The 26,355-nt window shown below is 41.8% G+C and overlaps 2 protein-coding genes across 2 annotated transcripts; one reads left to right on the forward strand and one right to left on the reverse strand.

The window, feature by feature from the left end:
• On the reverse strand, positions 1-5,418 carry LOC101862302 (glyoxylate reductase/hydroxypyruvate reductase). The gene is made up of 3 exons (XM_005108373.3): positions 4,308-5,418; positions 2,141-2,311; positions 1-988 (listed from the first exon to the last, which is right to left on the reverse strand). The coding sequence occupies exons 1-3, from the start codon at positions 4,504-4,506 to the stop codon at positions 387-389; spliced, it is 972 nt and encodes a 323-aa protein (XP_005108430.1). The 5' UTR covers positions 4,507-5,418; the 3' UTR covers positions 1-386.
• Positions 5,419-5,806: 388 nt separating this feature from the next.
• LOC101862682 (zinc phosphodiesterase ELAC protein 1) lies at positions 5,807-21,102 on the forward strand (the record flags this gene model as incomplete). The annotated part of the gene is given in 10 exon segments (XM_005108375.3): positions 5,807-5,838; positions 9,207-9,350; positions 9,743-9,858; positions 10,573-10,767; positions 12,515-12,609; positions 13,210-13,305; positions 14,243-14,342; positions 14,991-15,171; positions 16,506-16,600; positions 17,499-21,102. Coding segments are annotated over 9 exon segments (1,107 nt in total). The 3' UTR covers positions 17,640-21,102.
• Positions 21,103-26,355: the final 5,253 nt, after the last annotated feature.

A 26,355-nucleotide genomic window follows, 5' to 3' on the forward strand; every position in this document is an offset into this window, starting at 1 on the left:
CCCCTCTTGAGGATCAAACCCAAGTCTTATGTGTGTAACAGCGAAGAGCCCAATAACTACACCACAGATGCAGGGAATGTGCGTTGATACATGGTGGGCCGCTCAATGAGACTATAGTACGCTGTAGTGGAGTCCGCTTAAACGGAACGCGGTTAAACAGAAAACAGCAGTGAACGGAAAGAAAGCAAATCCCCGATTTTTTCTTCTTTTTCATTTGAATTTGAGCAACCTTTGTTTAACCGCAAACCCAGATGAACTACAGACAATCCGGCAGTCCTATAGATTTTTGTTAAAGCGTATTTCACTGTAAGTTATTTATTGTTGTTTTATGTTAGGTAACTGAATAATAAATGTATTCTATATTCACTACTATATGAAGGACTTAACTAACAGGCAGGAGATGGCAGCTGCTGACCCCTGAGTCCCGCCAAAATGTTGTCCACCGTCAGGTCACACATGGCGTTACGGGTGGAAGAGGTCGCGCTTCCGAGATGTGGCGTTACTGTGCAGTTGGGCAGCGACAAGAGCTTGTGATTGGTCGGGAGAGGCTCCGGCGTCGTGACGTCAAGCCCCGCCGCTGCAATCTGATTGGTTGTCAGCGCCTGAAACAGCGCCTCTTGATCCACCAGCACGCCCCGTGTGACGTTGATGAACACGGCGTTATTTTTCATTTGTTTGAAAGCGCTCTCGTTAAAGAGACCCTTCGTTTTCTCGGAGATGGCGCAAGTCGCAATCACAAAATCTGACGCGGACAACAGTTCTTCAAAGCTGACAAACTCGGCCCCGATATCCACCCCGCCTTGCTTAGGGGAGTTCCCGCAGTAGAGGATTCGGGAAGGTTCGAAAGCTTTCAGCCTTCGAGCCACGGCCAGACCGATTCTGCCGAGCCCGACGATTCCGACGACTGAGTCTGAGATCTGTTGTCCGGCCATCCACAGGGCGTTCTCCCACCTGGTGCCCCAGACGCCGTTGTGAACCGACCGCATTGCTGGGAGAGATAAGACAAGATAGATAAGATAAGATAGGAGAAGAGAGGAGAAGAGAAGAGAAGAGAAGAGAAGAGAAGAGAAAGCATGAGGTGAGAAGAGATGAGATGAGACAAGATGAGATGAGACAAGATGAGAAGAGACGAGATGAGACGAGACGAGAGGAGATGCGATGGGATGAGCTTACATTAGTATATAGGCCTATGATATAAGAATTTTATATCCAGACAGAGAATCAGCTGCAGCATGGTAAAGACAAGAAAGATACATAGCAGGGGGAATGTAAAGAAATACACAGGATCTATCAGTGGCGCCCTCCAAAATCTCGCACATTAGTAGACTCAGGACACGCCAAAACAGGCTAAGCGAACATAAAATGTACTATGTATTTAGCTTGAATATACGGGAGGCACGAAGTCATAGACACAAAAAACAACGGATGAATAGTAAAGAAGTCGGGCTTACCAGTGGCAGTACACAGTATCTTATCATACACACAAACGTATAATATCAACTATGTCCAGAATCCAAACGATTGGCCAACCAGAAAATGGCAAGGGCACTCTATTGCTCAGGCAGTGTCATGCTGGGCCCCAGAGCGAATGACCCTAGTTCGAATCCCCGGCTAGTTGGACTTGGGTCGTTTCGTGGAGTTTTTAAGGCTCGCAAACAATTAACTGGGTTGGTCCAGTCGGCAGAGTTGGACATTATATTCGGAGGTCCATCCTCTTAAATATCCCGACAGTGTTGAAAATCACTTATTTACTGGAGAGATGTGGCCATGCAACACTGCAACCGTGTCCACAGAACGTTAGCTTGAGAAGAGTCACGTGACATACAAGACAGTAGCAGAGTTTCCAGGTGGCCAGAGCCAGTGCTTCTTTAATAAAGGCAAGCTTTATAGTATAGTATATATGGAAACTTGGGAGGCCCTTCCGCGAATGACTGTATTTTCCATATTACATGTATACATGTATATGATTGCGATGATGATGATGATGATGATGATGATGATGATGATGATGATGATGATGATGATGATGATGATGATGATGATGATGAAAATCAAGAATGCCCAAACTGATCAAATCAGTGACAAAAAACCCAAGCAAGCAAAAACAACCAAAACAAAACGACCGAACATCGCTACCCACCTTCTTCATAGCGGCGTGCAGTAGCCAGAGTGAGGCCCACGGTCATTTCGGCCACAGCCTTGGTGAGCACTTCCGGTGTGTAGCCGACCTTGACCCCTCGACGCCGGCACTCCTCAAGGTCAACGTGGTCCAGGCCAACAGACATCGTGCCCACTACCTTGAGTTGAGGACCTGGGGTTGAGAGGGGGGGGGGGCAAGTCGAGTGTAGTGGGGGCAAATTAGATAAATGAATTGATAAAATTGTATATATGTGTATTGTGCATACATGCGTGCGTGTGTGTGTATGTGTGTGTGTATGTGTGTTTGTGTGTGTGTGTGTGTGTGTGTGTGTGTGTGTGTGTGTGTATGAGTGTGTGTGTATGAGTGTGTGTGTGTAATCGGAAAGGGGGAAGAGAGAGAGAGAGAGAGAGAGAGAGAGAGAGAGAGAGAGAGAGAGAGAGAGAGAGAGAGAGAGAGAGAGAGAGAGAGAGAGAGAGAAAGAACGAAAGGGGGAGATAGGAGACATTAAATCAAATCAAAAGAAAAACGTTGACTATTTTCACAAGTTGGGTGTGTGTTGGGGGGGGGGGGAGGCTGTATAATATAAATATAGGCCTACACATCGAAATGCGTCGGTAGTGTATTGGTTATACCGGAGACTAGACATCTCCGGTTATATACCCAGTGGCCATTGTCGGATCGCCAACCGATCGCCCAACGATCACCCGATTCGCAGCCTGACTGAAACAAACGCATTAAAATGTGTCCTTTGATGCTGCGAGTCGGACTTTCCCACGATGGTCGTATGCCCTCAATTTGGCTAGCCCCGCCCGCCTACCAAATCAAACCGAACAGAACCGATCGTGCAACAATGGGCTACCGGACTCCTCATCGTGTGGTTGCGAGTTCGGGGGTTCGGAGCCGCAGGCCCAACGTTGTGTCCTTGGGAAAGGCACTTTACAGAAATGTTCCTCTCTTCACCCACGTGGAAATGGGTATCCAGCTAGCTATATACAGCGAAAGATCATTGTCAGTTGGCCTATGTTAATGTTAATGGAATTGCACTGTATGCTTCCCAGGAAGTAGAGATTGTTTCAGAATGCTATCAGGTCTGCTGCTGGAGTAATAGTACAGATTATTACTTTATCATAATCATTATCATTATTATTATTACATGCATGCAGAGAAGGCATGAAAATTCTGAGGTTGAAAATAAGTGCATGCCAACCACACCCCTTCCCCTTTTTTTTCTTCAATTTCCAAAACCAAAAGCTGGCAACTTCACATGTGGTTAATGACTTACATGACTAAAAAATAGACCAACATCTGACCAGAATAGTATTTTTTTTTAAAGAATCTCCTCTCCTTTTTGTTTTTTAATTAGTCATTAGATTAGGTACCCTGGGGTGGACGCTGGAAAGGAGAGATGAGCAGTTATGGACATGTGCCGCCTACTATGATTCTAGCTCTGGATCCAAGTAAGTCATTAAGTTAGCTAGCACTCTGCTCGACACTTACAAAGTTACAATAAAACTATTTATGTTGTTTACAAGGCGTGCCATAAATCACTTACGAAGAAAAAATTCTTAAAAAGCACTCTGCTAAACAACATGAAGAAATTATCTGTCAAAGTTTAACTGTACTGTTGACCTACTTCAAACCCCGTTCAAGCGACCAGGCATGCATATCAAATTGGTGAAACTGCATCAAGCTTAGGCCATGCGAACATACATTGTTATTATTATCAATATATGCGCATTTCCTCCTTCCAGTGTGACACGTCACAGTGACCTAACGCGGTAAGATCCCCCCCCCCCCTCCTTTCCTGGTGGAATATAAAAATAAATGGCACTCTCTACACCTGCACCTCCTCCCCGCGGTCGCAGCACTGAGGCAGGTATAGGCGCTCCTCCCCCAGGAGAAGAACATTGGGTTCGTTACCGCCCCAGGAGTTTGGGTTAAGAATATATTTACATTGTTATTGGGGAAAACAACAGTATCCTTTGACTTTGAGTAAGTCAGCTCTGGGTTCCAAATAGGAACATTGACAAGATAATAGGAGTCGCAAATGCCCAGCTCTTTTGACTGATTCAGGCCAAAGGACTAGAACTCAAATGGCAGCGGGATAGGAAAAGTATGACTGATTACCTCAAAAGAAAACGCAACACTTGGCAAATGATTTACTTACCAGCCAAGTCCAGAATCTCTTTGTTGATCGGTGCCGGCGGGTGAATGAACAACGCATCCATTCCAACCACTGATCGTTTGTATTCCTCCAGTGGTATCGGGGTCTCGTCTTCCCGTAGCTTCACTTGGCAGTTCTCCTTCAGTCGTTCAAGACCACGAAGGGGGATTGTTTTAGAAATGAAAACTGTACTCCCACTCATTTTAACGGCAGCAGAGATACAGCTGGGCACAGAAATTTAGAGAAGCTCACGAAACGACTATTGCGTACGACGTTCGTAGTTCTTACTCCGGTAAAAGTTCAGTTCTCTGCTCTTCACTGTTCTGTATGATACTACTTAATGACATATATTCTACGTTGGGACTTCGGCCTAGAGTGATCTTATCAGTTGATGGGGCATGCTTTCACATAATAACGAGGGACCAGAGATACGTGTGCTTGCTGTGCCAGTCACTGTCATGCAATGTGTACAACCTTTGTGATAGTTCGCGTTGCGGTTCTACCCTCTTCTGCCCTTTTATCTCCTTCCTTCTCTAGGCTAGATCTAGGCTGAGCAGGCCAATTCTGGTCCAACATTCCAAGCTACTTCACTTTTGTTTGACCCTACACACTACACAACACAGTGTACACACACTTGGCTTCACTGGCCGCCGGGTCGCTGCTGACAGCTGATAAGGTTAAAAGTTAAAGGTCATGTTTTGAAATAGGTCATGTTAGGTCGAGTTTTCCGATTGAAGACGGCCCACTTTTACCCTTTTAAAAAGAAGTCTCCGGTCGGATCTTCTTGGGTCGTGGTAACAACCACAGATTAGTTTTATCATCAGTGTTTTAAATGCTGACAGTGCACACTCATGAGCAATTTTTGAACACGAAAAAGACAGACCAATCTCTCAACGCCACGGGTACAAATCAATTTAGTATTTTATACTAAGCGGCTAGGCCTATAGATCTTGACCTAATAAGAGTTCGAATTGTAGCACTGCCACATTGGCTTTTTTTTTGTCTAAGCACTCTTGCACTCAAGGACCTTACTGCATAACCTCCTTGCTTGCACCCCAAACATGAAGCTGAAGACAAAACGTCACGAACTTGGTAGCCTACAGAAAAGTTTTAATCTTAGTATAGCTGCTTGATTATTATTTTGTCTTGTTGTGTACTACTATCATTGTGTGTGTATGTTATCTGTGTGTTCATGTAATGGTGATATGTGTTCATGTACACACGGGAGCATGCAGAACAAAAAAAATGAATAGATCTCTATAATATTATCTATTATTATTATGACAGGTCGGAATCATAAGTTATTCTGACTACTGTTCTCAAGCCTGGCATGCTTTTAGCGTACGAGAGTAGGAAAAGAAACTGCAAGCAACTGCAAGCAAGCTCCAGTCAATTTCCACTTTGGTCTTCAACTTGCGTGATTGTGACTCTGACAAATTGTGGTGAGAAGTGAGAAACTCTTGAAACTGCCGCCATTCAGTTCAGTCAGTCACTCACTACTACACCCAGTTTCATCAAGTACAGAGAGAGAAGAGTGAGTTCCAGTTATATTATTAAAAAAGTAACGGATCCGAAAAGGTAATCTAGATCTAGAATTTAGTCTAAATGATTTTTGAAAATCATTGAACTTTTCTCACCCCCAGTGACAGTGTTACCTCCAGGGAGGACAGTTAGGGTTAGATCTATTTATCTAGTCTATATCTAGATCTATCTAGATCTTGATGATATGTATGATAGGCCCTCCTAATCTAATATGGCATGGCTAATGGATGGTCATTTCGTTTTCCGTCGACAAGCATCGGAGATGGCCATCACAGAGTTGGTTAGAAAGATCCAATCTTTCATTAAACGAAGTGTATAGTATAGTATACAGACCCGGTAACCGGGAACAAAGTCACGAAGTATCATAGTATGCAGACCCGGTAGGGGAACTCTTTTGTGATTTCGGAGAGTTTCAGCCCCCAGACCCGTAGAAATCTAGTGTGTGTGTGTGTGTGTGTGTGTGAGAGAGAGAGAGAGAGAGGGAGACAGCTGGAAATAGAGAGGGTGACTGCTCGATCGAAATCATGACATTGTTCCTTTCTTCAGATTGCGATTCTTCCAACTCCAAAACGGAGGAAAAACGATCGTTCATCGAGAAGACATCCGCAATCTTCATTTAGACCAAGATCTAGGCTAGCCTCGAAACTAGATCAATGATTTATGTCTGTCTGTCTAGATTTAGATCTACACCTAGGCCATAGATCTAGAAGAACCTAGGTCTACCCTGAGCCAAGATGGCGCTGAAACTCTCCGAAATCACAAAAGAATTCCCCTACCTGGTCTGTATACTTTGTGACTTTGTTCCCGGTTACCGGGTCTGTATACACTCCCTTCATTAAATTCTGCATGATGGAGAAGAATCTGGGGAGAGCGGGACCATGGTTTTAAGTTTTGGCCACCTCTATTCTCACCCCAGGTGAGAATAGTGCAGGCGAGTCTTTTGGCTATTTTCACCCGGTGCGCGTTCACCGTTATAGCCTAGATCTAGGCCGACCAATTTTGCGTTCACCCTAAAACACAGAATTCTACACTGTGATAACAGAAAAATTGTAGAATTCTGTGCCGTGAACAAACATTCCATTTCTACTGTTAGCCTACTAAAAGCGTACAATTTTGTCTGTGGGCAGTGGAGAGAGAGAGGAGTAGCGCGAGAACTTCCGGGCAAAACAAAATGGCGACCCGCGTAGTTCGGCTCGATTCGAAAAGCTAAATAGCCGTAGCATCTTTGTAGACCACCAAATTTAATTTACTTTTGTGTTTTAACATCATTTTTTAACTTTGTTTTGGTCAATTTGATCGTCCACACCGATAAACAGTATTACAGAAAGAGATAGAGAGAGAGAGAAGAGAGGGGACGAGTGAGTAGATCTTGTGAGAACTTCCGGGCAAAACAAAATGGCGACCCCCGTAGTTCGGCTCAATTCGAAAAGTGAAATAGCCATCTATAAGCATCTTTGTAGTCGATAAAATTAGCTTATTTTTGTGCTATAACGTAATCTTTTCTATGCCTTTATCCATTTGATCATCCACATCGATAGAAAGTATTCCAAAATTAGGAAAAGGCCACCTCTATTCTCACCCGCGGTGAGAATAGTGCAGGCGAGCCTTTTGGCTATTCTCACCCGGTGCGCGTTCACCGTTATAGCCTAGATCTAGGCAAACAAATTTTGCGTTCACCCTAAACCACAGAATTCTACACTGTGATAACAGAAAAATTGTAGAATTCTGTGCAGTGAACAAACGTTCCATTACAACTGTAGCCTACTAAAAGCGTACAATTTTGTCTGTCGGCAGTGGAGAGAAAGAGAGAGAGGAGTAGCGCGAGAACTTCTGGTCAAAACAAAATGGCGACCCGCGTAGTTCGGCTCGATTTCGAAAAGTTAAATAGCCGTAGCATCTTTGTAGTCAATTTGATCATCCACACCGATAGACAGTATTCAGAAAGAGAGGGGAGGAGTAGATCTTGCGAGAACTTCCGGGCAAAACAAAATGGCGACCCGCATAGTTCGGCTCGATTCTAACAGTGAAATAGCCATAGCATCTTTGAAGACGATCAAATTAGCTTACTTTTGTGCTATAACGTAATTTTTTCTTGGCTTTTATCAATTTGATCATCCACATCGATAGAAAGTATTCCGAAATGAGGAAAAACAGATCTTGTTTCAAACCGGTTGCAAGTCTCACCCGGGGTGAGAGGTAGATCGTTTTTCTATTCTCACCCCGGATGAGAATAGCCACTTCCTTAGGAAAAACAGGTCTTGTTTCACACCGGGTGAGAATAGCCTACGGTGGCAAGTCTCACCCGGGGTGAGAGATCGATCGTATTTCTATTCTCACCCCGGGTGAGAATAGCCACTTCCATGGTTTTTACAGTGGGAGTGTATACATACACAGACCGGGTAACCGGGAACAAAGTCACGAAGTCTGTGATCTTGTAGTTCCATTCGTTAAAGTCCACGATCCATTTGTTTACATTCAGAGAAGAAATCCAGAAGCCTTAATGACCAAATACTATTTGAAATAGGCTACACAAAGAGTAGGGATGCAACCTAACTGTAAAACATAAAAATTCAAATTAGGATAAAATTCAGGGGGGCATGCCCCCTTGAAGCCCCCCACCTCCATATTTTTATAGGTCCCCCCTTGAAACCCCTCTACTCTTGACTTAAACGAACAAAACTACAAAATCGCCACGAAGTCTACAGACACAGACGCGGTAAGTAGGGTTGGGTCGGGCTCGCAAAATTAGCGCCTGCTAGTAACGAACTACTCACTGGCACTACCTGCAAACGAGCGGACGGGTAACGAACCGTCCGCTTGTGAAGAGTAGTTCGCTACTCGCTACTCATCGGTGCTTGATTGAAATTATGACACATTCTTTTCTTCAAATTGACTTATAAATTGATTTCTCCAACTCCAAAACGGAGGAAAAACGATCGTTCATCGAAAAGACATCCGCAATCTTCCATACATCTTAGATCTAGGCCTCGAAACTAGATCTATCATTTATATTTATGTCTGTATAGATCTAGATTTCTAATTATAATATAACATTATAATGACCAAAGATTGGGTAGGCCTAAATTTTATGTCCAAATTTTATACACGGGGTGCCCGTTATAAAATGATTACGGATGGGATCTGCGGGATGGGCGCCTGACTCGGTCGCCTCAAAAACATACATGTTTGTTTTCAGTTTCAGGTGACCAAGTTGGGCGATCGACCCGATCCAGCTGTAATGGGCACCCCGCATGAACCCGAGAAATGTTGTTGGGGGAATCTACACACACGGATGCTCTTAATTTCTTTCTTGTACTTGAGTTAGCAAGAAAGTGGTCACACATTTTTTTTTACCTCTAGATACTCCTCACAAGTGCCTCGCTGACTGATTCAGCGACACCTGCTGATTTGATGTGATGAACACTTTGGCCCTGACATTTCTCGGGACTGCCTCAGCGTACCCGACCCCGTCGAGATGTGTCTCTTGTACGGCTCTGTCTCATGGTCAGTTGACATAGATCTACACCTGTCTTTTGTGTAGTTGTAACAGGGATGTCATTTTTTTCCATTTTCCCTTTATTTCTGTAATTTTCACTGAAATCCATCAGATAGGATATAAGGAAAAGCAGCTATATGACATTATTTTTTCGTCAACATATTTCTGTTTAAACCCATATTATGCGTGTTAACAGTGGCATAAAAAACAGTCCCAACTCTATGAAACAATGTGTGCATTTTCTGAGTGTATGTCCCAGTGTGGTGTCAGCCAAAGTTATCTGCTGCTCAATTTCTAAATGATTTAATATTTGTTGATGGGGACATAAAACTACTTCGACTTTACTAAACAATCTGTGCATACATAAATCTGATGTCTGTATTTGTATACGCGTTCTCAGACGAAGGAATCTGGCTGTTTGACTGTGGAGAGGGTGCCCAGGTTCAGCTCATGAAGAGTCCACTCAAGCCGGGGAAAATCAGCAAAATCTTTATCACCCATCTGCATGGTGACCATGTAAGTGTGTCCGCTATGTTAAGAGGTTTCTGTCAATCGTATATATATATAATAATAATAATATATTAATTAAGCGACATTATTAAAGTGGGCTTATTTATTTTCTGAATCTCCGCAGTTACTTCTAGTATCCCCAATTATGCCAAATGTATTTCATTTCTCTATAATATGATGTTACACGATTGAATGGCGCACGCTGGCACTTACATGACCAAGTTGTGTTGAAAGTGCCATGAAACAAGTGTTCTTTTCAACTCAATTCTCAAGTGGAAAGCATGGAGGTGGACTTTGTGATATCACCCATGCATCTTGGACTGAGAGTTGAACGGCAATGCATGTGTTTGATAGAAAGCAATGAAATTAGAAAGAGATAAGGAATTGAATGAAATACCACTTACACTGATTCTGTTTGAAGAAATTTGGTTTATGATGGCTAGTACTAAGTCTAAGTGCAATGATGGTTGGTGGATGCTGTGGTGTGGTTTGTCCATTTTATCCTATGAAATATTCATCGTCGTTATCTTCCCTCCTTTTCTTTGAATGTTATTCTCTTGTCGTAATGCCTCTAATCTTTGGCACTTATGTGACCTATTATTTGTATTGCAAGGGATATAAAACTTACTAAAAATGAAGACTTACCCCCCCCCCTACACACACAAAATGACCATTATTCAATATTGATTGTGCTGATCTGATGTGCTTCTCTTTACTTAGTCATTTGGCCTCCCAGGCCTACTGTGCACCGTCTCACAGAACAGTCTGCGCACAGAGCCGCTGGAGATTTACGGGCCGGTGGGTCTACGTCACTTCGTGTGTACCAACCTGGCCCTGTCACGTGCTGACGTCTGCTTCGACTTCATCGTCCATGAGCTGGAGACTATCCCTGAGCAGCAGCCCCTGGATGCTGAGGTAGTGCGGGGGATGGTGTAGTAGCTTGCTTTGTGTCTTGATTTTGGGGGGGGGGGGGGGCTGGTTGTGGATGTCAAGCAGGTGGTTGAAAGGCGCTTCTGGTAGGTCCTACTTCTTTACTTTCCTTCTGTTATTTCTGTCTCACATTTTTTCCCCACAACTAAATTATAATTTTTGATTCAATGTGCTTCTTCCTGTTCAAACAAGCAGATGCTAAGGTAGTGACTGGGATGGTGCACTGGTTGTCGTTATAGTTTTTGCTTTTTATAATATAAATTTACATGCAGCGTCAAATGTGTGCTACCTCTGTGAGGGTATCCAGTTGTTGGTGTTACGGGTCGATCTATACGGGCCCCTATCCTATGTATTCAGCTGTCATTATGTTTTACCTTTTTCCTGCTCTGTTTAGCTGTTGCCAACTTTGATAAATGCTGTTCTTAGCTTTTTTTTGTTCTTTTATTTGCTGTTTGTAAGCTATTGTAATCTTTAATATATATATATTTACTAGTTTTGACCATTACCATTTCTTGTGATGACTATCGTTTTTAGTTTTGCATTTAATTATTACTGCTGTTATTCACGGTTTCTGTTTTTGTTTTCATTCCTTGGGTGGTTGGCAGGTGCTCTGGTGTGGGTTTTTTTCCTTCTTTACTATTATCAAGCATCTATCGTCATTATCTCTGTGTCTTCTTTGTATCATACTGTCTTGTTATACCACGATCTTCGACACTTATATGACCTAATTGTGTTGCAAGTGCCGTAAAACTCGTACCGTATTAAAACTAAAGCTAATTTAACTCACTTGCGACTGGGCCATTTCACCAGTCACAAGCGTTGAAGACTGGCGTTTTTTGGGGTATTTCAATAAATCACAACTCTCAGAATTACCCTATTGTAATCATTTTTTGAAACAGTAAAGTAACATTCAAGTTTAATCTAATACAAAAAACTAAAGTTGTCTAAGTCTAATACTTTAATTTGTATGATTTTTAAAAAATTGGCATGAATTTGATTTTCCGAAAAATTTCCAGAGACGTGACAAGTAGAATGAAATTCACTGCAACAACAAAAATAAAAGTTCAAAGTGTTCTGGTTTGATTTGTATACATGTGCGAGTGTTTGGTTTGATTTGTATACATGTGCGAGTGTTTGGTGAAAATATAAAAGCTGGTCTGTGCATTGATTCAGACCCATACACTGAATTACATGAGACAGAAAAACAACACCGGTACTAGTGCTAGATCTAGCCCTAGAACTACGACTCGGGCCGTGTTCGGGTACATATCCAGGATCCTAACTATTAGACACATCATATTCTGAGACACTAGAACTAGTAAAACGCACAGAAGTATAGAAAACTGCGAAATTATGTGATTCTTGTACATGCGACTTCTTCGACCGTTACTACGACGCGACTGTCGGATTACTATCAGCTGTATAGAAAAAAACAAAGCGCGTGTTCCGGTCTGTTCAACCCCAGTTGGGGTCACTGTCCTTCACCTTCAATAACTTAAAGACTACCGGCCCCAGAGATACGAAACGAAGTCTAAGTAGCTCAGGCTTGGCCAAACAAGGGTACGAGGCGGGTCTCGCGATCCGTGCGTGATTTGTAGAGCGAAAAAAAAATTCCAAAGTTGGTCACGCAGGGCTTGTGAGACCCGTCGCGAGCGTCGCGGCGGGGGTCGCGCAACTGTTGTGTGACCCGTCTGAAGTGAGTTAATGTCTTTATTCTCTCTACCTTCTACAGGAGTGGCCTCTCCAAGTGCCATCCTCCGTCCCCTTCCACCCGTGTGAGCGAGAGGGTCGTCTGATCCGACCCGATGACAATTTAATCTGGCACTTGTGAGTTGTTCCTCTTCTTGACTCGCCTTACTCAAGGTTTTTTTTTTTCCCTTTTGTTTTGTCGTCTTATTCACAATTACTTTTATATAAATGAGCAAGGGCAAAATAATTATATTGGCAATGTTTGTTTTAAACATAATTGTGTGTTTTGTTGTAATCAAGTTTTAGAGGGACTTTGACTGCATAGAAAGTTTCAAAAAAACTTTTTTTTTTAAGAATTCGGGCCCTTCCATGAAAAGTAAAGTGAAACTGTAGTGACAGAAGTTACATGGGGAGAGTGAGCTGCTGAACAAAATCTGAGTGAAAGTAAGCCATTCTTAATTTTATTTTCATTTATTTATTTTTTTAATAAGAGGAAGGTTGAAAGCTCTGGCTTTCTCTTTACTGTAACAAAATTACACACGGCCTAATGGGGATGATAATCATTGCTGATGTGGTGCGTTTCTCCGCATATTCTATCGGTCTGTCTTACTGTTTTCTCTCTGCACTGAATGGCAGTTATCGTGTTGATGTGCTTATTTTTACTTTTGCAAATTTTTTAAATTATTCATGGTTTAATGTGGACGATAAGCCTTGTGGGTATTGTGTGTGTTTCTCCAGGTACTCTGACCCGAAGCTGACCGTCAAGGCAGTGTGGGTCAAACATCGGGTACCCAGTTTCACATTTGTCGTCCAAGAGTCTCCCAAATCTGGAAAGTGAGCATTTTTATCTGTTTCATGTCTTGAACATTTTGTTTATATGCTAATACTTTGCAATCACTTGCAATAATGCGACTGAAAATTGTCCGTTCCACCCACTTGATGCAGTTCTGCGACAGGCCCAAGAAGTCATTCTCTTGGCTGGGTGACCAGATAGGGTATTTTGTATTGCTGGCTGTGTGACTGCAAAGTGTTAAGGTGTATGAACCGTTTTCACTTTGATTTTTTTAGCATTTGTCACTTATGAGTAGGTAGGTAGGAAGGTATTTTATTCAGTGTTTATGGCCATTGGCCCACATCATACAAAGCAATGTAGGCTACAAATTTTAGAATGGATGAAGTCCATCTTGTCTGTGTGCTGGCTCTCTAACTGCTCACCAGCATCTAGTCTGTAGTGCAGTGTTGAAGCCCTTTGCTATTGCTCACAAAAGACTTGGGTTTGATTCCGGAAGGGGGAAATTTATCCTTCTGCTGAGACACTGTTTCCTACTCAGCCCAGTTTGGCCCTGATGGGCAGAGTTGAAGCAGCCAGCCTCCTATAATATGATCTAAATATGTAAATGGATTGCTAAATATTAACTATCAAATTATGTTGTACCTGTCTCGGAGCACTAAAGTGTTGTGCTGAATTTATGCTGTGTGTGGTTGTCGGTGCTCTGATTCTGATGTGGCCTGCTCCTTTTTTCTATTCTCTCTGTGTGTCTTTCTTTGTCTGACAGGTTCTCTGTCTCTTTCTGGCTGTCAGTCTGTCTCTGTCTGTCTGTCTGTCTCTCTCTCTCTCTCTCTCTCTCTCTCTCTCTCTCTCTCTCTCTCTCTCTCTCTCTCCCTCCCTCCCTCCCTCCCTCCCTCCCTCCCTCCCTCCCTCTCTCTCTCTCTCTCTCTCTCTCTCTCTCTCTCTCTCTCTCTCACTGACTATGGCCAATCTATTGTTCAGACTTGATGCCTCCAAGCTCAAGGCTATGGGCGTGCCCCCCGGACCACTGTACGCAAAACTGAAGGCTGGCCAAGCTATCTCCCTGGAAAATGGACAGATGGTAAAAACTTTTTATTTTTGGCTTCTCGTATGTTTTATTTCAGTAAGTTTTACAGCACTTGCAACACAAATAGGTCATGTAAGTGCCAAAGATTAGAGGTGTTACTAGAGAGTAATATATATATGAAGTAAAGGAGGAGGGATGAGGGGGATAGATGTTTGATATCATCATTTATCTCTCCTCCCTCTTTATTTGTGTTTGTTACTGTCTTATATAATACATGAAATCTTTGGCACTTTTCCACTGGTTGGCATTTTTCATCAAATTTTTTTTTGTTTTTTTTTTTGACGCAACACTTTTTATGTCATTTTAAAAAGAGATTTTTGTGCGGATTTTAGAGGAAAAACTTTGATTAAAGGCACAAAAAATGTAAATTTTCAGTTTCCAAGGACTATGAAGCTATGGAAATGACCAAACTTTGTCGGCCGTTTTCTCGCTAACTTTACCTCTGAAACCAGGCAACCCTGCCTCATTCAATCTCAAATATCTCGACTTCTATTATTCAAGATAGATGGGTATTTTTTCATCGAAGGATGGACAAATGAACAAGCTGTATGTTAATACCAATAACTCCACATGCCAAAGAACTGATGGTGCCTGATTCCAGTGCGTCGTGACAATATTTTTGTCTACGTATCCTTATCCCAGGTGTCTCCATCAGAGGTTGTGGGCCCTTCCATTCCCGGGCGGACGGTGGTGGTGTCCGGTGACTCGTGCGACTCGAGCGAGCTGAACAAAGTGGCCCGCGGGGCGACCGTCTTGGTGCATGAAGCCACGCTGGAGAACTCGCTGTGGGAGCAGTGTGTGCAGAATGGCCACTCCACGCCTGGTGAGTGTTTGTGTGTGTATGTGGGGGGGAGGGGTGTAGTGCTGGGTGTCAACTTAGATTTTCATAATCTGGGATATTTCCAGATTAACCAGCGGGTGGTTGGCGGATGCTGTGGTGTGGTCTGCTTCTTCTTTCCTATTAAACATCTATCATGCTTTTCTCTCCTTCTTTTTGGTGTTTGATACTCTCTTGTAACACATCAATTCTTTGGCACTTATACGACCTTATTGTGTTGCAAGTGCCGTAAAACTCTTACTAAAACTAAACTAAAGATTAACTACAGTATGGCATGGCACGGATAGCTCGGACTCGTCGGGACCTGCCTCGGTAGTTCGATGGATCCGTAGTTCGAGGGATATCTTAAAAATATAAAGAATAAAAAAACAGGACCGCAGGCACAGTTCGATAGCTGCGTGATTTTGACTCTTCTATGTTTGACCTATCTGTGTTATACTGTACTTGGATGTAATTGGATTGATCTGGATTTCAGGCCTACTCAGGGACTCAATCTCAAATTAAAACTTGTTTCCCACTTGACTTGCTGATGGTTAGTTTAAGCCTGTTCGAAAGTACGTCTGGCTTTCGGGAATTGCTGATCAATAATCTGAATTGAGCTTCTTGCAAACAGGCCCATTTACCATTAGATCTACCCTCCCTGTCACAAACCACATGTGCTGATAGATATAGAGAGGATGTATCTAGGCCTAAGCTGTACGCTTCAATGTGTCTGTTCCGTTTCGCCTTTACTCATTGTTCAGATTATTTTTTTTTAATTAACAGGTGGCTAATCCATTAAAGAACATGTTTAGAAAGTTGTATAAAGTTCTTTTTATGTATATAGTGATATGAATTTAATTTTCTCTCAGAGAAGTTGATTACTTTCATTTGGTGTATGCCTCATGTTTATCCATAGAATTACCATTTAATGTGTTAATAGAAAGGGAAGGAGTGAGTGAATGAGTGGGAGGGGGAGAAAAAAAGGATACACTAAAAGAGGGGGGGGGGGAATGTGATGTGTTGGGTTATGTATTGATGTGATGCTATATATTTTCTGTCAAAAGCTGATGATGGTATGGTAGGTGTTCTATGACGCTATAAACACAGTAAAAGTTTGCTCTACAATGCTATAAACGCAGTTTAAGTTTGTTTTACAATGCTATGAACACAATAAAAGTTTGTTCTGCAAAGCTATAACCCCAGAAAAAGTTTGTTCTACGGCGCTCTAAACACAATAAAAGTTTGTTCTACGACACTGCTCTATGATGGTATAATCACAGTAAAAGTTTGTTTTAAGACGCTATAAACATGGTAAAAGTTTGTGTTTTCCTCCTCAGAAATGACGGCCACTCTGGCAAAAGAACTGGATGTTAAGATGTTGGTCATCACCCATGTGAGCCAGAGGTACAAGACACGGGCGGCTGAGCTGAAGGTGAGGTGGTCCCGCCTTTTGGCAGCTCATGGTTTGTCTCCTGTCCTGATGACTGCAACATTTTTCCCAAAAGTTCACAACTTGTCTTGTTCAAATACAGCTGGCGCATAGAGTAGAAATTAGAATCTGATCGTGGTGAAAGTTTTGTTGTTCATGCCTTTAAATTATTTTTTTTAGTGTGTCAGGGAAAATTGGTCTGAACTGTGTGCCAAAAATGCCCTAAAGTCTATAATGTTGTTTTCTTAGTGAGGATCAATACTGAGGTAAATGAGATGTATTGTCATCGTTCACTGCAGCAAGAAAAATGATTATAACGTGTGTACTTTACTCATGAAGAGCGAAATGAACTTATTTTTCTTGTATTGGCTCTTCATAGCTTGACACTTATCATCATTACTAAGATCATTCAGTTGGTAGATTACTGTGTTAATGTGAGACATGATTACATTTCTGTTTAGAACTGATCCTGTTGAAGTAGGGGTTGCATTGATTTTGATTAATTCCATTTTAGCCATTAGGACCTTTTTTAGCTCCCTTTTTAAAAAAACAAAAATAATGAAATAATAATAATAGTGGGAATTTATCATGCTTAAACCTCAGAAGGTCTATCCACTGTACAATGCATAATTACCACTCAACTTATCACGTAAAAAAACAGAAAGTTGCTAGCGCCGTAAAACCCTATACTATACAAACAAAAAACAGAAAATGCACGTTGTGAGACTATTTAGCATCACACACATGCAACTCCCAGACCCACATACAAAAAACTACTGGCAGAGGACAGCGTTGAACAAATGTGTCTAATCTCTGTTGTCTTGTTACGTCAATTGCAACGTTTCACGTTCTGAGTTACTGCTACTTATAGAATAGCTGATGTTTTTTCTGCATTCCTCAGGAGGGAGATAGAAGTGTCCAGATTTTGCTAGACGAAGCGTTGGAGATTCTGCCAGCTGACAAAGTGATTCTGGCCGAGGATTTTGCCGTCTACACAGTACCTCAGCAGCCTCCTGGGGGTTCTGCTTCGAATATGACATAGGAGCGTCGGATGTGGCAATATGGGTGCAGAGTAAGAACATATTCCCGGTGGTCAAATCGATAATTGACTATTGGTCAAACCGCCCATTGGTCAAATGGACCAGATCGGCATGATCAAATAGGATCAAATAATGGTGCTGGCCGGCGCACACTGTCAAATGGACTTCTGCTGTGTTTTTTAAAATCAAATATGACACAGAAGTCCATTGGGGCCAATCACATTCCGTTCCGTACAGTGGCTGAAGATCTGACCCTGCAATGTCATGTGACACAAAGGTGTTTTTTGATTGGTTGTTTGTTACAATTTTAGTTAGCACATAGGACACTGAGTGATTGTAACCCAGAAAATCAAAGTTATTGATTTTTGAAGGGTTGTTTCAAATATTGTGCCGGGGGGGCACTTAATCTGTCACAGTGACTTTGTGATAAAATGGATAAAGAGGAGATAATTCATATTCAGCCAAAACTATCTGGTTAAAAGTAGGTAGTACAAACCAAAAATTCAAACCTGTTGTAAATTGCAAATACAGTGTTTATTTAGATACTGCTTTTCACATAAGGAACAATGCAAAAAACCAGATCAAATTATCTTCATAAATTAAAAAGTCACAAACATTTAAAGATTTTCCAACTTAGAATTTTCAAGGACATTTTTAGAAAGTCCAAATTCTGCCAGCTTTGAACATGAATAACATAAGAGAAAATTATCTGAAACTCAAAATGTTTATATTTCTCTAAAGCTTAGGACAATGGTATTCTAAAAAACTCAAAGAAATTCTTATATAATTGTTTAAAAAAAAAGAAATTTAGGCCTGATGTAAAAGTGAAAAATCAAGGCATTTCACACAAAAAATGTAACACATTGGCTCCGAGACCATTTTGAGAGTTTCACAGTATAAGAATGAGGCATCACACAGAGTTCCTACTTTATGGATCATCACCCCTGAACACAAAGATTAAGCTCAATTTTTTTCAGACATGACACAAGTACAGAATTAACAATAATCCACGTTCAAGTTGGCAAAAAGGAAAAAATCACGCGTCGACAGAAAATTGCAGTTTTCGGACATTTCCTTAGTATTTAAAAGACCATAACTTTTGATCTAATGAAGCTATAATAACAAATCTTATATCAAAATCTTCAGCATTTCAAGACCTGTGCAAAGCAGTTAAAAACATTTCTATCAAGAAATGGCTACATGCTCTTTTGGTTGAGAAAAGCAGACATATGTGACAATATTCATGAAAAAAATACGAGTATCAAACGACTCAGGAATAGATCTAGTTGTTTTGTTGAACTTTTCTATTAAAGATCTATAGTCACCAATATTTGTATCTTTATACAAATATAATACAAAGTAATATATATATGTCCTTATTTTAAAGACAAGAATAGGTGGTGGAGGTTAGGTTACCGGACTCGTAATTGTGAAATTGCGGCTTTGTAGCTCTGGTTGATTGTCATCTTCTTCCTGTTGGCTTCAATCTTGTGTTGCAGTTGCCCCTCAGTCACAATCTGATCTGGAAATAACTCCAAGAACCAGGATAGAACCTGTGGAAGAGACCATATATTCAATTCTTTAGAGTTTGCTGTGATATTAATAAGTACCGGTACTTCATACAAAATTGGACAAAAGCTCCCGCAGTGTGAATCTATTTATTTTTCAACAAGTACAAGTTACAACAAGATCATATTATGTATAAAATGTTATAATTTATAAAAACTGGGCAGCAATCTCAGCTCTGAGGAATTCCAAAGCGTAATATTATTAGGTGCATACAGCAAAATTTGGGCAGAAGCTCCCGTGGCCCAGGCATTTTTTTTTAGCACACAAGTTCACATAAAAATTGAGCAGAAGCTCCCACGGCCCGAAGGCACTTTACAGGATAGATAAACCGTAAGATAAATGATACAGCTAACGCAGTTCCTCCCAACCCGCTAAAAAAGAGGGGGTGGGGGGGGGGAGAGGTTAATGATCTACTTACATGGCCCCATGTTGATTGTCCTTCTCTGACTAAGAACAGCTGAGCCAGAACTTGGTTTGTCAAACCGACAGAGGGTAGGTTTTAGGGCATCATCCTTTCCCATTCATCAGAAAGCGGCTCTTCCTTGCAGCATATTGATCACCTGTCGATTGAAATGTCAAGATATTTTGTAAGATAGGCTTAGTAGGAGATTTAACATACAGATCTAGGGGTGCTTATAAAACATATAAATGAACAACAGGTTAAGTTTGTTGTTTATGTTTCTACTCTCGACAGGAAAACCCAATGAAAACAGCCAATCATATGTCGACTTTTATTAAGAGATTATCATCGCTAAAAATAGCACACCAGAGGCCAAGTCATTCCGCTCGTGTTTTGCTTATTCTTCATGTCCAAGTACTTTGACATTTTGCAGACATGTTAAAAATATAATCCTTGATACCAATTATTACACAGAAAAACAATTTAAACTTCATCATAAAATTATTCCATCACGTCAGGATGAAAACAAGCTCTGGTTTCACCGTCATCGTCAGACACAATGATGGAATAGCACTTCAATCTTCTAGGCATCTATTTGTTTAAGAAACAGCACATTAATTCATTAACAAACACTTCTTTATGATAAATACTTACATGTTTTCATCAGATGAGTCCAGTTTAAATTAGAAGCAGTTAGCGATGTCTCGTTTTGCATTTCACCCGAATCCTGGCCGAAACTCGCTCCGGCTGGTAGAACAGCGGGATTCTCCATGTTGCCTTGGCCGCGTCCAGGCAAAGTAGCTTTACGTAGTCTTAAACTCGATCATCTCAGTCCATCCTGGTGCGTTCTATTACGTTTTGAACATAACACATTTGTAGATAAAAGGGTGCTGCATCTGACTGTGGAGCGTTTTTTTCGAAAAAAAAGTCCAAAATCCATGATAAATCACACTTTCAAAACTTTACACGAACATTCGTAAGGGATCCTGAAAGCAAAACGAGAAAAAGGTTTCATCCGGAAGTATAGCAGCTTTTCCAGATTTTTATGGTCGAGACCGCAAAGAAATCCGACGTTCCAGGTCCGAGATATCGATGATTAAAAAATATCTATGACAAAAATCACGGATTTTGCTCTCGCCAACCTGGGTCTATTTGCATTTTACTGGTTCACTTCAAAACCCAATAAATGGGTTTAAAGTTAAATAAAAGTAGATTTAAACTTATTGATATAACAGACGAAATGTTACCGATCAATGTGGGCACATTTTTATGGCCAAATTTGAAATTAAAAGACATAAAAATGACTTGGTTAAACATGCGAAAATCTGCATTTTTCTCCGTCACGTCCGAGCTTTCCAATCGGCAGCGCGCGGGGCTTGGACTACCCAATATTACACTGTTCCATAATAAGGATGAAGGTATAAAATCCAGCAGAGCAAACCATTTACTGAAAACACTGATACTCTTTGAAAAATTGATTATGATAAAAAAATATTAAAAAATGGAGAAAAAAACACTTTTTTATACAAAGAAGAAAAAAAGCAGGGGAAAGGGGCTTGGCTGAAAGGCTCACAATGGGTAGTGTTGCCTGACTTCCCGTTTGAAGTCCTTGCAAGTGTGGTAGATCCTGACGCAGGGCTCTATGCACTAGGGCACTTTGCCGTCAGAACACTGATACCCTGTTACCTTTAGGCGAAGAAAAGTGTTGTGAGCGCGCCCTGGCACGGTACAACATTTGCTCTTTTTTGTTAGCGCTTTTTTTCTTTTCGGTTGACGGGATACTCTCCAGAAAATGCATATATCCTGGGTTGGACAAGCGTGGAGCATCCAGAGGATCCACGCGTGTCTGAGGCCTCGGTGTTGCTGGGGCATCTCTGTTGTAGTTGCGGGTTCATTCTTGGTCTTGAGCTGGAACCACAGGACCAAGTTGCTCAGTGAGGGCCACTGTGAATTGTGCCTGTGTCATTTTGTTCGTGTTGAATTTGGTGTATAAAATGTCGGCCTGAACCTTGGTAAGGTGAATTAGGTGGGTAGCCATCCTCTTCCACCACTTCAACGTTTTACGACTAAAAGCATAGCAGGGGGCTCTCGTGGCCTAGAGGTTAAGGTGTTGGCCTCTCGTTCAAAGGTCCCGGGTTCGAATCCGGGTAGCGACCGAAAAATTTTCTTCTCTAAAATTGTCTCCTTTCACCTCCTTTCCTGCTCTCTAGCAATATTCTGTCGTCTGCTTTCGTCTCCTCTTTCTGCCCCCACCCCCTCACCTTCCTTGCCCCCTCCTCTGGGCTCCTGACTCTTTCTGCAGCCTTTCTACTGTTACTCCTTAAGGTGTTGGCCTCTCATTCAAAGGTCCCGGGTTCGAATCCGGGTAGCGACCGAAAAATTTTCTTCTCTAAAATTGTCTCCTTTCACCTCCTTTCCTGCTCTCTAGCAATATTCTGTCGTCTGCTTTCGTCTCCTCTTTCTGCCCCCACCCCCTCACCTTCCTTGCCCCCTCCTCTGGGCTCCTGACTCTTTCTGCAGCCTTTCTACTGTTACTCCTTAAGGTGTTGGCCTCTCATTCAAAGGTCCCGGGTTCGAATCCGGGTAGCGACCGAAAAATTTTCTTCTCTAAAATTGTCTCCTTTCACCTCCTTTCCTGCTCTCTAGCAATATTCTGTCGTCTGCTTTCGTCTCCTCTTTCTGCCCCCACCCCCTCACCTTCCTTGCCCCCTCCTCTGGGCTCCTGACTCTTTCTGCAGCCTTTCTACTGTTACTCCTTAACTCCTTCTTACAGCTGTCTTTCTGCCACACCCCTGATCTTCTGGTAGGAAAGATCTGCACCTAGCCTTCTCGGACAAGGGCGAAAAATCTCGGAGGGCCCGTGTGCAAGTTGCGCACGTTAAAGATCCCTTGGTGGTCTAAAATCGATAAGAGTAGGCTTCGGCCGCCACCCGGGCAAAATTCAAAATTTCCTACCAACAAAAAAGTATTAGGTGTGTCCCGCGCGCTCATTTGACCTTATGCAGTTGCGAGCGCCGTAAAACCCTATACTAAACAAACAAACAACAAAAGCATAGTAGGAGAGTTACTGGTCGACGCCCTTCCTATATATTTATTATACTGATCTACCAGCTTTGGGCGTTCGATGTCCTCTCCTGTTCTTCTATTTTCTTTACCTGTCGCGACTTCTTCAGCAGTATGTGCCGTTGACAGGAACATAACGTCTTTGCGGTCATAAAAGCGAACGGCGAGCATCTCGCCTCTCTGTCTCACCTCAAATTCCCCTCGCGTCAGTCTGTGCTCTTTGGAAGTGATGTCTTTTGGCAGGCCTCTTCTGTTTTTGACAATTGTGCCACAAGCCGACGTCCCACTTGTGAGCATATCCTTGTATAGCTGGCAATTCGAGAAAAAAAAGAGTCCATGTAAACAGTATGGCCGACATCAAAATAACCTACCCTGGGGTCCCTCCCCACCTGTTGTCCATGTCCAACCCCAGGCTGGGTTGTGGTTGCACCAGTATAGAGTTTCCTTTTCAGAACATAGCCACTGCTGCTCTCACATAGGCAGTACAGCTTCATTCCATATATTTTATTGGCTCGGAGGGAATGTAGGCCTACTGGCGAAAAGCCACTCTGCCCTTCCATGGCACCATGGACTCCTCAACAGCCAGTTGTTGCCCGGGCGGGGTAATAGACGTTACCAAAAGACCTGTTCCGGGCGTCATACAGCGGTCTTACTTTGTAAATCTTGTCGTAGCCCTCCTGGTCTGCCGGAACTTGGTTCGTGTTGTCATTCAGGTGCCAAAAGGACAACAGCGCTAAAAATCGATCTCTCGACATGATCTGTAGAAAAAACAACATGGTAAGTATTTTATCTGTTACCTTTTTATTATGAATCATGTTTATCTTCAAGAGCATTTGAATGTCTTTTTATTCAATAGTAAAAATCTACTTACTTTTCTTTCAGCTATAAAACTTATTGTGCACTTGGCAGTCAATCTGAACCCCAAAAACGAGCAAAATAACTTTTTTTAACATCGCAATTTTTTTGGTGTGAATCATGTCCAGGGAACATTGTAATTTTATGTTCAATAAAGCATTAGCTCTAAGAGTGTATGTTCCACTTTGCACAAATGTAGATCCCTCTATGTTTAGGCTAGGCCTTCGTCTTCGACCTCCATTTACCTAAAACATGTCCTAACTAAATAGTCGAAAGACACACCGCACAAAATTAGTGGTTACGCTTAATTTTGACAACATGGTTTGTAAAAAAGGACGAATATAATCTACATTCAAACTTTTCTCTAAGAGATGATGGCATGCTCTCCAGACTAAAATTAAACTTGTCTTGTTTTGTTCATCGTTGGTAAAAATCTGATAATGCTATTATCATAAAGAGAACTGCTAAATATATTATCCTGGCGTAAGTTGTAAAGTAAAAATGTTTCATTGTGAGAAAAATCTGGTTTCTTTTTGTGGCCCCCTTCCCCTTTTTCTCGACACTTTCTACATGGTGGCATCGGTAGCCTAGTGGTTAGGCTACCGGACTAGCAATTGTGAGATTGCGGGTTCAGGGGTTCGAGCGGTTGTGTCCTTGGTAAAGGCACTTTACACGAATTTCCCATTTGGCTTGGTCCTTTCGGAGATGGACGTTAAACTCGGAGGCCCCGCCTCTTAAATAACCTAATAGTGTTGATAGGGGCGTTAAACCTATACCTCTCTCTCTTGCCCATTTTAACTCCCAGTGGAGCACAGGCTATCAACAAGATTACTCCAACGAAGCCTGTCCTGAGCATCCTTTTCTAGCTGTTTCCGTGATGTCCCCTATACCCTCCTAAACATATACCATCTCACCATTATTTCTTTTTACATTCTACATGTACTACATCGGTAACACTCACTGTGTTTTAGATCACAAATGTATTTACACCAAATTTGAATATTTTAACTTTTTAGCATTTTAAAGTAAATTAGTTAGCCAGTCGTGAAGTGAACTTGCGCAGAGGTGAACAACTTGTGTTTCGCGCGCTCATATGACCTTAGCAGTTGCGAGCGCCGTAAAACCTTATACTATACATACAAACACATTATTTGTTGAGGCATCCTCTGGTACCTCAGGGAAATGCGGTCCAACAAGCTGGAAACGTTGCGGCACTTCCTGAGCCGATTGGCGGCGAACACTGCTCGACCGATATGTCCCTACAAGAGACAGGCACATTTGATCCAAAAAGTGCTTTTCTTTTAAAGTTTTCTTCTTGGCTGGAGTATTGGCTGGTCTGTATTTTGTTGACAAAACAAATGCATTATAACAGCCCCAAAGAAAAAATTTGATGAACTGTCTTCGGGGCCTCCGTTAATGACGACGAGCTCTGTTGAGTCGAACAACTTGATCATTCTCATCACTACAGCCACCCATAAAGTTGCTGTATCCTTTCTCCCGTTTTCTTACAGTCAGTTACTGGAACTACATCCAGTATTTGCCGTCTCTCTTTTGGCGGTTTACAGTCAACACTTCTGCAGGATCATGTATGCTTGGAATGAAGTGTACTGGTTTATTGTCTTGCCACGCAATGCATGAAATATTTTCACGACACTCGAAATCAAAGTCATCTCTGTTGGAAAATTGTTTCTTTCCAGCCAGTCTTTTCGGGTAAAATTTTCTATTTGTTAGTGTAGTGCCAACAGCATAATATGTTGTGTGGCAGCGTGGTGGAATCAGGCTCTCATCAAGTTTTTGGGCATATTGAGTTCTAAATTGGTATCTTCCACCACGCTGTTTCACATGTGTTCTTGCATCTATACAAGTGTTCCACAAGTGTCTCAGAGGTATAGAACTGATCCATGACTACAACATGTCCTTTGTCAGAATAGTCACCTGAAGTCACAAGGTGCTTCACCTCATTACCTACCTCACAAGAGGAGAGTAATTTAGCTACAGGTACATACTAAAGCATACTTTTGCATTTTTTGAAGCATGAAAATAACTTGGCTAGATCTAGAGGTAAATACTAAAGCAAATTCTTGCATTTTTGAAGCATGATGGATAATAGTAAATATTTTTCAAGTAGCAGTGTTTTTGTCTCACCAAACCTTCCATTTTCCGTAAATAACCGTGGAAAAAAATGAAAGAATAACTATCAGAAAATTCACTGGGGGTTTTTTTTAATGAGGAAAAGGGTTTTGAAAATAACTGAGTAAACCACATTTTATATTATAGTTCATACAGTATTTTGTAAGCCTATTCAATTTGACCAAAACAAAATGTAATGTTGCGTAATCGTATTGGTAATCCTATCAACAAAAAATACACGCTTTAGCTGAACCCGGGAAAAATATCGAGCTAGCATGGCTACCTAGCCATGTGGGCATCCGGGGAAACGAGCAGGTAGATCACCTGACGAAGGAATCCTTATCCCTTCTGTTGGGAGCAACGACGAACACTCTCCCACTGACTGCTTTAAAAATAAAGTAAAAAAACTATACATCCAGTCTGTGGGAGACCCACTTGAAAAAACACACAAACAATAAACTCCGCAACATTTAGCCCAAACTGGGACCACGAAATCCTTCGGGCCTCTCCAGAAGAGACGAAGTCATTTTTACTCGATTACACATTGAACACACGTCCCTGACACATGAATACCTCCTTCGGGGAGATGAGAAGCCGTTCTGTGTCGGATGCGACACAATTTTACCATTAGAGTAATTAGACACATTTTAACAGAATGTCTAGACTTGGGAGAGACCTGAAGTGAATATTTTTTATGCAAA

Source organism: Aplysia californica, unplaced genomic scaffold (assembly GCF_000002075.1).
Source record: "Aplysia californica isolate F4 #8 unplaced genomic scaffold, AplCal3.0 scaffold00684, whole genome shotgun sequence".
Lineage (NCBI taxonomy): Eukaryota > Metazoa > Mollusca > Gastropoda > Aplysiida > Aplysiidae > Aplysia > Aplysia californica.

What these genes read in the sequence shown, in the direction of transcription:
- LOC101862302 (XM_005108373.3), bottom strand. Translation starts at nt 4,506, where the DNA reads ATGAGTGGGAGTACAGTTTTCATTTCTAAAACAATCCCCCTTCGTGGT. An exon ending in AGAGATTCTGGACTTGGCTG is followed by an intron (nt 2,312 to 4,307) that starts GTAAGTAAATCA and finishes TCTCAACCCCAG; the next exon opens with GTCCTCAACTCAAGGTAGTG. An exon ending in TGCACGCCGCTATGAAGAAG is followed by an intron (nt 989 to 2,140) that starts GTGGGTAGCGAT and finishes TATCTCTCCCAG; the next exon opens with CAATGCGGTCGGTTCACAAC.